The following is an 11245-nucleotide window of genomic DNA, read 5'->3' on the forward strand; positions in this document are numbered from 1 at the left end:
GGAAGATCTTCGGCTCCATCTGCTCGCTGAGCGGCGTCCTGGTCATCGCCCTGCCGGTGCCTGTGATCGTGTCCAACTTCAGCCGCATCTACCACCAGAACCAGCGAGCCGACAAGCGCCGGGCGCAGAAGGTGAGCGAGACGGGGCGGGCGGGCGGGCGGGCGGGCGGGCGGGCGCCCCGGAGCGCCCAGAGAGCCTGGGTGGACGCCGCTGGCGTGGACAGTGATAGATGAAACGGAGAGGGCCGGAGCCCGGGAGGCCGGGACACAGGCTTTACGGAAGAGCAGAGCACCCCTGCCGGCTGCTTCCAGCGAGAGGAAGAGGGAGAGGGCCGGGGTACAAGCACCTTTAAGGAGAGGGAGGAGAGGGGACGGGGCTTAGGGCTCTCAGCACACGCTGATGGGTGGCTTCATGGAAGGCCTACGATTAGGGGCCTAGGGACTCAGGAATCAGGGGCTTAGGATGTTTGGCGGGAGCTGATGGGTGGTTCAGTGCTCAGGAATGTCTGGCTGCAGGTGGAGTTTACATCTGTCCATCAACTGGAGGAAGGGAGGATCTATCATTCCAGGCTTCTGATAATATTAAAAAAAAAAAAAAAAAAAAAATTGGGACAAGTGGGTTTTATGAGGGGGTGCAGAGTGGCCCTGGCCGGGCACCGGGGTAGAAGGAGAAGAGAGTGAATGGGGGAATTCAGTGATGTAGACGTGAGCTGGCTAATGGCTGTGAGACTGATCTGTCAACCCCCATAATAGAGACTGAGGAGGGGACAAGGGTCCCAGCGAATTCAGAGAGGGCAGAATGAGTGGCCCTGGTGTCCATTAAAAAGGAGATCGGCTTACCTGCCACCACAGTCGTTCCCCAAGGCTCTGTCCTGGTGATGTGAGTCTGTGGGGCCCTGTCAGGGCCTGGGCAGCTTCTTCAGTGGCCAGTCCCAGGTCTGGGAGCTCCGAACCGCTCCAGAGGATGGCCTTGCTGGACTGGCTAAGGCCAAACGACCCTGATTTCCAGTGGCCTTCCCTCCGCACCTTGGGCAGGGCCCAGGCAGGGACCTCGTGTTTGAGCAGGGCTTGGCTCAGTGTCCCTTGCTGCAGGTGAAGCTGGGCCCCTGACTTACCCGCGGGAGGACCAGCATTTCATTTGGGGTTCGTGAGTGGTGGCCAGGAGCTGGAAGGCCTCCTAATGGGCCTCAGCCTCGGCCTGATCTCGCCTGCTGTTGGATTTGGGCTCCTTGTCTCTGATATTAAAGACCCGAAGGTCAGGTTAACTAGGTCCTTCTGAGGGGCTTGCGGACCTGAAGTTGCGGCGTGTGTCGGGGAGTAAAGGTGGTCAGTCCGTGGGAAAGAAACCTGAGGTGCCCCTCAGTCCGTGAGGCTGGACATTGAGAACGGGATGTGGACTCGGGCTACGCCCTCAGCTACTGCTGCCTCCCTCAGGGGTAGGGGGGACACGGGAATAGAAGCTGTTGAGGAAGGCGGTCTCTGGGCCTGAGGATGAGTGTCAGATGGGAAAGGCTGTTCTGGAGCTCAGGTTCTCAGGATTGGAGCTCTCAGGGACTGGGGAGAAGGCAGCTGCTGGTACAATCTGAGAAAGATCAGAGAGTGAGAAGGGAATGGCCAGCACTTGTGAATGCGTTTGCTCGAGGCCACAGGAGCAGAGATTAGGCTGAGGGCACAGGGGAAGGCGGGCCTCAGAATTCTCAGGGGTAGGAATGCCCCACCCTACAAGGGCGGGACCAGGACTCCGCTGCTTTCGCTGCTTTCGTAGAACGTAGAACATGAACGTAGAACCCAAAACGCATAGCTGAGGAGACGAGAAAACTGAGGCCCTTCCAGGTCAAGGGACCTAGAGACTTCGGAATCGGGGCTTCGGGTGTTTGGCAGGAGCTGATTGGTGGTTTAGGCTCAGGAATGTCTGGCTGCAGGTGGAGTTTACGTCTGTCCATCAGTTGGAAGAAGGGAGGACCTATCAGGCAAAAGACTCCGGCGCCCAGGGGGATGCCACCCGTCCTGGCCGGCCCCACCTTCCAGCCTGAACAGCCTCCTGGCGCCGGCTGGTGAAGGTACTCGGAGGGCGACTTTCACCAGGACAGGGGAGGGCCGAGAGGTGTCCACCCATCGGAGCATCTCACCTGGAGGGGGACTCTGGCTACAGGAGCCAGGGCCCTGGGTGAAAGGTGGTTCACGGAGGCTGAGGTTTTGTGTCCAGACTTCATTCTTGCTTTCATTTCACTCCACAAACATATACTGAGCACCTACTGTGTGCAGGCCCCGTGCACTGCAGCTGGCCCTGCACACACAGGGCAGCCCCCATGTGGCAGGCCTGGGCCTCAGGGGTCTGTGTCCCAGTGGCATGCAGCCACAGCCCAGGGAGCCAGCTCCGGGATGGATGTGACCTACATGTAATAGCGCTTAATAGTAGCACCCATCTCACAGAATTCATAATCGTGTGGCCTGCGGCCCCCCTCCTTGGCCTGTGCTGACGAGTTTTGGCTTATCTTGCTCAGAGTGAGGCCCAAGGGGCAGGGACACGGGCTGGGAGCCTGAGCCCCAGGGTCAGGGCCGGGCTGACAGGGATGTGGCCAGCAGGTGAGAGTCAAAGGAATCCTCGGCTCCCCCAGAGCCGGAGCTGTGCCCACCCACTCAGCAGCTCCCTTCCCCTTGGTGCCCCCTCTCTCCTCCCCCCCACCCCCAGCTTCCTGGAAAACCCCATCCATGCAGAGTGGAACTGAGGCCCTTTCCCTGTGGGCTTCCAGGGCTCCTCCTGTGACTAAATCCAGAGGCATCAGCATGGGCACCTTCCTCCTTGGGCCCCTCGGCCCCCCTCTCCCTCAGGCTCCCTGTGAAGCCAGAGTAAACATTGCAGTGTTCCCACTCCCCTGCGTACGCTGGCCTCCAGCTGCTGGGCCAGTCTGCCGCCTTTTCACCTGGGACTTCCCCGGAGAGAAGGGCGAGAAAGCAGAGGGGCAGGGGAAGAGGGGGAGACTGCCCACTCCCTGGGACCTGAGGCCAGGGGGTCCCGGGGACGTTGTAGGGCGGGGAGAGGGGGGCAGAGAAGGCCAGGAGGCTGGTGATGGCTCTCAGCCCAGGCCACAGGCTCCCGTGAGCTCAGCCCAAAGCTCAGGTGTGGAGACTCAGCGTCCTCACCCGTTCCCTCCCCTCCCCGGTAATTACTGCAAACAATCACTCCCAGATGTCCGCCTGGGACTGTTCTGAGCCGTGGGATTTGGAGATCAGGGAGGCAACAGGCAGGGAACAGAGGGGACACGTCTCCAGCCCTGCCTGTCTCTCTATTTTACTGGAAATGCTTATTGAGATGATCGCTCCGCAGGCACCGTGAGATTATCACAGCCAGGGTGTGGGCACTGATGCAGCTGGTCGCAGGCGATCCGCCCATCAGTCCAGCTCAGATTCCCGCTTCTGTTGCTGGGTTGTGTGTGACGTCTCCTACAATGTTCCCTCCTCTGTAGGTTTGTGCTTTAACCCCCACCCCCTCCCACCCTAACGTCTGGAAACCCTGTGTCCTCCGCGTACCAAACGTTTTCATTTGGAAAATCGTACAAATGGACTGCTCAGCAGGCACCCTGACTCGCTGCCTGGCGGCTCCCATGGGGTAGAGGCACAGGGTGGTGTAGCCATCTCTGAGGGGCAAGGCCACTTGGGATCTCCTATTCAGGCTGCTGTGAACATCCAGGGCAGATTCCACAGGAACATTTCTCTGGGATCCATGCGTGAGGGTGGCTGCCTGTTCTCTGGGCTTTTCCATTCATTGTCCTCCCTCTGCCTCCCCTGGGGCAGGAGGTTCCGATCTCAGGATCTCAGGGTCACAGGCGGCAGCAGCCAGACAGCGGGAGGGCTCCTCCTCCAACCCCAGCGTTCCCACACCTGCTGAGCGCGGCTCCTGGGGTTGGCAGCGTTTAGAAACCTGACAGGAGCTGAAATTCTGGGAGGAGAGGGGTGTGCCGGAGGCATCGTTTGGCCTGGAAGTTGCAGATCTGAGTTGGTCTTGCTAGTTCACTGCCTTACCCTGGTCAGTCACTTCCCCTCGCCTCTTCCCCTTCTTTTTTTAATCCTCACCCAAGGATGTTTTTATTGATTTGAGAGGGGGAGAGAGACACACACACACACATTGGCTTGAGGGAAACATCGATCGGCTGCCTCCTGGGATCGAACTCACAACCTAGGTGTGTGCCCTAATTGGGAATCGAACCTGCAACCCTGATGCATGGGACAGCGCTCCAAACAGTGGAGCCACAGGGCCAGGGCCGTTGCTTGTCTTTAAAAAAGCCTAGATCGCCAAAACCGGTTTGGCTCAGTGGATAGAGTGTCGGCCTGCAGACTGAAAGGTCTCAGGTTCGATTCCGGTCAAGGGCATGTACCTTGTGTTGTGGGGTCGAACCCTGGAGTTGGAATAAGACCACTGGAGGCTGATGATTGATTACAAAGCAGGCAAGGATTTACTGAACTGGCCAGGACCGCTGCAAGAGCACCACACGCAGGTGGCCACACTCATCACTGCGCCGTTCCAGGTGTAGGCAGTCCTTTTAAAAGATCTAAACCACAAACATTTTTCTTAGTTCTAAATGCTAAATTCTGCAGGTGGTTCCCAGCCACATCCTGCTGGACACTGGAATGTGGCCCTGTCTTGCACAGCAGTTAGTACAGAAGCAGAGCTGAGTGGTTAATCTCTAAAGTTTATCTACAGTTTCTACTCCTGAAGCTACTGAGTCAGTGGGAATTGATCTCCTGGGCCACAGGCACAGGAGAAATGCCTTAGCCTCCAGGTCTCCACCTGGAAGCTGAGGCAGCTACCCTGTTGTTTAAGCAAGTCAGCGAGTGCCGAAGCCAGAATAGCAGGGTGACAATTCAAACCGCAGTTTTTACCCAAGTATGGTTGCTGCCACATTTCACCTTGGTTGCGGGCACATCCCCAGTAGGGGGTGTGCAAGAGGCAACTGATGGATGTTTCTCTCTATCCCTCTCCGTAAAAAATCAATAAAATATATTTTAAAATTTTTTTAAAAATCCTATATGACCTCAAGGCCCCGGAGGAGTGAGCCCCCTTCAGCGATTATCACCGTGGGCTCCTACGCAGCTGTGGCTCCCTCCCCCGGGGCCGTCTGTCACCAGCCCCGCCTGAGCATGCTCGGCTGAAGCTCTGTGCTGCCCCAGAGAGAGAAAGTGTGAGCCCCACCCCGTTGCAGGTGCTGGTTTCTCTGTGAACACAGTGGAGCCTCTTTATCCTGGTGGGGAATGATGAGGCGCTGCCGCACATCTGAGTGACAGCCTGCTCCTCTAATGGAGCCCGGGGTGAGATAAAGTTAAAAGTGCCGCCGAGGAGCGTCTCTCATCTTGGAAAGTGATGGAGACAGACCCCCCGACACCAGGAAGCAGGGCGCTAAGTGGTGTGATGGAGTTCTATAAGGCTGCGATGAGCTTAACACAATCCATATGCAACTCTCCCCTCCCAGTCCCCACCCAAAGCAATACCAGCCGCACCCCAACTCAGGCCTGGCTTGAGTGGAGCCGCTGGGGAGCGGCTGAAGCAGGACCCCAGCTGGGTTGTCCTGGGCTTGGTGTGCTCAGAGAGAGAAGAGGTTACTGCCCTCCCGGCCCCCCATCCCGGGAGCCAGCTGCCTCGGCGGTTAGAGGCAGACTCCCCCACGTTCAAGCCCCGGCCTCTTCCCTTCCCGCAGCCAGAAAGGGTGTTGAACGTTCCCTGCAAGAGCGCGCTGGCCACGGGGCTGCTTCCCAGGGAACGAGGTGGATGTGTCTGCCGGCAGCCGGAGCCCCTGCCTCCTGTTGGCAGGCCGGCAGCCCCGCTGGGAACGGCCAGTTTCCCGGGACTCCTCCCGCTCAGAGGCCAGCCGAAGTCACCCGTGGACTTTCCCGGAGGCAGGAGGGCCCTGCCCACAGGAGCGCAGCCCCCCGCTTTTTCTAAACCAGCAGGAACCCCTCTCCTGGCCTCCTCCCTCTGCCTGAGCATGCCCGAGGCCTGTGCTCCTTGGAAGGGCGCAGTCTGTTGGCGATGAGAACTAGCCAGCAGCTGAGCCCATAAGGTCAGGACACTGGGAAGGAGGGAGGACTGTGATGATGGTGCTTCTCCTGCAGGATGACTCCTGGCTGCAGAGGCGAGTGGAACCCCTGGGCTCTCTGATCCTGACAGTGTCAGGGCTCAGGCCCAAGCCCAGAGTCTGTGAACAGAGACCCGAGGCTGCAAGCAGCAGCCTCCTCCCTGCCTCCCTGCGACAGCCCAGGCCCGGGCCTTGTCAGGCTCACTGTCCTTACATGTCACTCTATCTGCCAATCACAGAAGGCCCGCCTCGCCAGGATCCGTGTGGCCAAGACTGGCAGCTCCAATGCCTACCTGCACAGCAAGCGCAACGGGCTCCTCAACGAGGCCCTGGAGCTGATGGTCGGTGCCTAGGGCCCCGGCTGGGGGGTGAAGGGGATGGGAGGTGCCCGGGGCCCTGGATTGGGAGGTGGAGGGGATGGGAGGTGGGGGCTTGAGGGGGGCCCTGGGCTGGGAGGTGGAGATGGGAGATGGAGGAGATGGGAGGTTTGGGGGTTGGGGAGGGAGGCCCCGGCTGGAAGGTGGAGGGGATGGTGGGCTTGTTTTCTCAGGCAAGGGGCACCAGCACTCCCCCCAAAACCCCAGTGTGAACCCTGAGACGGACATGTTTCCACACCGTCCCCAGGTAGCAGCCCCTGCCCATGCCTCTCCCATGGGATTGTCACCACTACTGCCAAACCAGCTTTAGCCCAAGGACCCCAGCCCAGTGGCTGGCATGCGCTATGGTGACTTTAAATTCGGTTCACCCGGATTTGTCCAGCGCCCCCTGCCCTCTGTGGGGAAGAGGGTGTAGGGAAGGCGCGCAGCTCTATTCTCGTCGTTCGTCTCACAGGGCACCCCGGAGGAGGAGCACGCAGGCAAGACCACCTCGCTCATCGAGAGCCAGCACCACCACCTGCTGCACTGCCTGGAGAAGACCACTGTGAGTCCCAGCCCCGGCCCCGCCCTGGCCCTCCCCGGGGTCAGCACCACACTGGCCCAGCTTCCAGAGGCACAGTCTGTCCCCTTCAGAGTCAAAAGCAGCGATGAGGTCTCTCAACCCTCGGGAGGAAGCCCCCAAGGAGTGGGGCAGTCACCCAGGCAGGGCCAGCTCTGCCCTGCAGCCGCCCCGAGGCCTCCCCCGGCCTCTCCCCACCCGCACCCGTCCCCCGCCAGCCGGCTCTGTGACTGAGGCTAAGGCTCTGCCCGTCAGTCTCCAGGCTCTGATGGGCATCGTCTCCAAAGCCGGGGCTGAGTTTCTGCGTCAGAGTGGGCTACGCCTGGGGCGAGGGGGATGCCCTGTGTGGGTCCCTCTGCTCCCTACATGCCTCCTGCAGCAGGAGATGGAGTCGCAGAGGCAGCTCCTATACTTCCTAAGCAGGGATGTATTGTGACCACTCCCGCTGGTCACCTGCCGCTCCAGGGAGTTCACTTCTGAACAGTTTACTGCTGACAGAGGCATGGTTTCGGGCGACATGGTCGGAATGTGGAATGATGCCTGTGCCTCACCACCAGACCGGAAGGAAGGGCAGTGGGCCATCTTGGACCCTTGGCAACAGAAGCGCCAGGCATAGCGGGGAGGGGAGGAGTCAGGGCAGGAGCCAGAGACCACCTGAAACCCGCTCCTGGCCTTGAACCTGCCCGAGAGCTGGGGGCAGGCTCAGCACCCCGAGGCAGAGCTTTCCACCCAGAGGTCCCCGCCGGGGACAGAGGTCAGAGGATGCTGAGTCCATGTGGACACTGAATGGCAACTGAGCCCAATGAGGACTTCCAGAATGGGGTGGGTGTCCCCTTAGCGTCAACGCGCGTGTCTACAATTTCTCAGACTCGGAGTTTGCCAAAGGGACGGGCTCGGCCCTGACTGCCCCTTCCAAGTGCATGTGCTGGGCGGGATGGGCGGAATCACTGGGTTTGAAGGGCTGGAATGTTGGCACTGAAGAAAGACTTGGGGCTCCGGGGATGGAATGCTGGCATCAAAGAGTAGAGCAGAATGCTGAGTTGGAGGGGCGAATGTCGGACTTTGGGGTGGGACACTGCCATGAGAGACGGAATGCTGGGTTCCGGGGAGAGATGCTGGGGGAAGAGATGCTAGGGCAGACGAGACAGAATGCTGGGACGGAAGGAATGAACTGGGTCGGAGCAGGGGGTGCTGGAGCCGAGGGCGGGGAATGTTGGGACAAAAGAGGGGAATGCTGGAAACAAGGGCTGGAATGCTGGGACGGAGAGACCGAGCGTCCTGAGCTTGGGAATGCCGGAATGTACAAAGGTGTTTTTATCTTCTGTTGGCATGTTGTCCTGTAGGGGTTGTCCTATCTTGTGGATGATCCCCTGTTGTCTGTACGAACGTCCACCATCAAGGTATAACTTTTTACAAATTAATCCGTTTTCTTTGCGTCTGTGGAGTCTCCTCCCCCTGGTCTGGTTCTCTGCATGTGCTGCTGACTCTACGGCTCCTCCTCCCACTGCTCATTCCGCACCACCAGCTTCCAGTGTTTGTGAGCCCCCAGCTGCCTTTCCGAGTCCCCGACAGCCTCCCCCCGGGCGGGGCGGGGCGGGGCGGGGCGGGCGGAGGCTCAGAGCCCGAGGCTGTCCTGGGTGTCCAGCTCCGGGGGGACTGCTGGTGTTGGTCTCTGAACTGTTCTCGTGCTCCCGCCCATCAGACTCTGCCCGCGTGGAGTGCCATAGATGTCCAGTCGCCTTGAGCAAACAGCCATTTCTCATTTCTCTCGGGTTCAGCTCGGCCCCATCTGATGGCCTCTAGTCAGGAGGCTATTAGCAATCCCTTCCCACGCTTACCCTTAACTTAGGGAACCCTGTGTCCCCAGGTATCCATATCCCCTAATCAGGTGGGAAAAAACTAATTCAATTATAACCCTGACAGCGTGGCCACACTGGCCTTCGAGCACAAAGCCCTCCCAACTGAGAGTAATCGATGCCTTTCTCAGTTTCGTCCATGCCCCCCGATTCCTGAGGCTCTCCCCATTCAGTCCAGAAGACAACTGGCACCCCCTACCCCATTGCAGCGCCCCCTTCCCTGCCACCAGGTCCTGTGTGGAGCCTGCAGACAAGTCCCGTCTCTGCTTCCAGCTCCATGTCCTGTACCGTCGGCGCCAAGCTGCGGAGGGCGAGCTCACCTCACCATGACTTAGCCACCCTGCCCACGCTCAGCCTGACCCAGGGCGCCCACAGACCTGTCCGCCTTCCTCTGCTGCCTGTCTGTGCCCCGGGCAGCGGGGAGTCCTCTCCAGCCCGGAGCAGGGACAGGCAGCCACCCCACGTCCGGGGCCTCACCTCCTCCTCCTGCTTCCCACAGAACCACGAGTTCATCGACGAGCAGATGTACGAACAGAACTGCATGGAGAGCTCGATGCAGAACTACCCGTCCACCAGGAGCCCCTCGCTGTCCAGCCACCAGGGCCTCACCACCACCTGCTGCTCCCGCCGCAGTAAGAAGACCACGCACCTGCCCAACTCCAACCTGCCGGCCACTCGCCTGCGCAGCATGCAAGAGCTCAGCACCATCCACATCCAGGGCAGCGAGCAGCCCTCCCTCACCACCAGGTGGGCCCGTCGCTCCCAGAGCCAGGCAGCACGGCCCCACAGTTAATCCAAGGCCCTTGGGGGGTAGTAGCAGGCTTAGGCCCAGCGTAGGGGTAGATAGCAGGAAAAAACAAAACTTCTCCCAAAAACCCACACATCACCTATCCCAGTGCAAAGAATGGATCAAGGAAATAACGTTCACAATTGTGTTCACCCGGCTCAGCCCAGGCCGATTGTGAACCTCAAACAGCCTTTCCCCTTCTCCGCATGTACCTGGTCCGCCCAGCCCTCCGGTGGACTGCCAGGGCTGTGGGAAAGCAGTAGTAGAAAGCCACAAATGACAGGCAAACCGCCCACCAGAGCCCCATATCCAGGACTTCTGCAGCTGCTGCTGGTTTAGGCAGAACAATGAGGATGAATAATTATGGCTGACGCCCCAAAGCAGAGACAGACAGAAGGTTCCTCCCAGTGTCCATGAGCCAGAGATGGGGAGGGGGAGGGGGTTGGTACACTAGCAAGAGGCACCCTCCTCAACTCACTCTTATTTTCGATCACAGTCGCTCCAGCCTTAACCTGAAAGCAGACGACGGACTGAGACCAAACTGCAAAACATCCCAGATCACCACAGCCATCATCAGCATCCCCACGCCCCCCGCACTAACCCCCGAGGGGGAGAGCCGGCCACCCCCCACCAGCCCCGGCCCCAACACGAACATTCCTGCCATAGCCAGCAACGTCGTCAAGGTCTCTGCCTTGTGAACCCGCTGGACGCAGGCCAGTGTGGGGAGCGGGAGAGAAGCGGCTGGCATGTTGGTGGATGGCCACTGGACCACCCGACCCCTTCTCCCTGCCCCAACGCCCCCTCCCCAGCACCCAAACTCGTGCCTGGAAGGAACAAGAGCAGCAGGGGGGAGGGCCCAAGGCTCAGTGGGCGGACACAGCCCTGTGGCCCTGTCTGCCAGGGGCCGGAGGGAGGGAGGAGGCCGGGATGGGAGGCGAGGGCAGAGGCTGCTGCATGCCGGGACAGGGGCCGGAGGGGGAGCCTCAGACCAGACAGTGGCTTCTGGAGACCCCAGTGAGGAAAACCGACACCGAGAGCAGACCGGAGGCCCCCCTGACACATGCAAAACAGGAAGGAATATAACACTGTGTATCTAAGCACCTTTTCAAGGCTCTTAATGGATAATATTTATTCAGGGGAAAAGGTGCAAACAAAAACACCAACGGATTTTTGTGCACCGTTTTTCTCCACGGACCCAGCACCTTTAAACCAAAACAACGCACTTTGTGAGGTTTGGTTTTTTTGTGTGTTTTTCCTCCTTTTATAGCAAAAGCTTTTAGGCTAAGCAGCCATTTACTGCGGAGTTCTCTCCATCCCCCCGGGGGATGAGGTCAGCCGAGCCTGGCCCCCATTGCCCTGCTGACCTGCAGAGCTGCCATGACCACACAGCGACATGTCCCCTCGGTCTGTCCGTCCCCCGTCTCCATCTCTCTGCTTCACCCCTGGCTGTTTGTCCACTGTCCAGTGTCTGTCTCTCCATGGACCCCAGTGGCCCCCAGACCCTGCAGGGAAGCCTCCCCATGCAGGCACCTGCAGCTGGGGAGAGGAAGGAGGGACGCCCCTGTGAGAACCCAGTGCTTCTCTGGCCGCTGGAAC

General features: G+C 59.6%; 1 protein-coding gene across 2 annotated transcripts in view; it reads left to right on the top strand.

Annotated features, from left to right (window-relative positions):
- KCND3 (potassium voltage-gated channel subfamily D member 3) overlaps nt 1–10884 on the top strand; it is a 112620-nt gene extending 101736 nt beyond the window's left edge. Inside the window, exons 3-8 of one of the 2 annotated variants that reach the window (XM_036453322.2) lie at nt 1–131; nt 6310–6411; nt 6902–6991; nt 8350–8406; nt 9362–9609; nt 10146–10884. The exon at nt 1–131 is cut by the window's left edge and continues 32 nt beyond it. In XM_036453322.2, coding sequence (XP_036309215.1) covers nt 1–131; nt 6310–6411; nt 6902–6991; nt 8350–8406; nt 9362–9609; nt 10146–10347 — 830 coding nt within the window. In that variant the 3' untranslated portion in view covers nt 10348–10884. The remainder of the gene's footprint in view (nt 132–6309; nt 6412–6901; nt 6992–8349; nt 8407–9361; nt 9610–10145) is intronic. The other variant, XM_036453324.2, reaches the window with a different exon arrangement.
- Nucleotides 10885–11245: the final 361 nt, after the last annotated feature.

This window comes from Pipistrellus kuhlii, unplaced genomic scaffold (genome assembly GCF_014108245.1).
Source record: "Pipistrellus kuhlii isolate mPipKuh1 unplaced genomic scaffold, mPipKuh1.p scaffold_m20_p_24, whole genome shotgun sequence".
In the NCBI taxonomy this organism is placed as follows: domain Eukaryota; kingdom Metazoa; phylum Chordata; class Mammalia; order Chiroptera; family Vespertilionidae; genus Pipistrellus; species Pipistrellus kuhlii.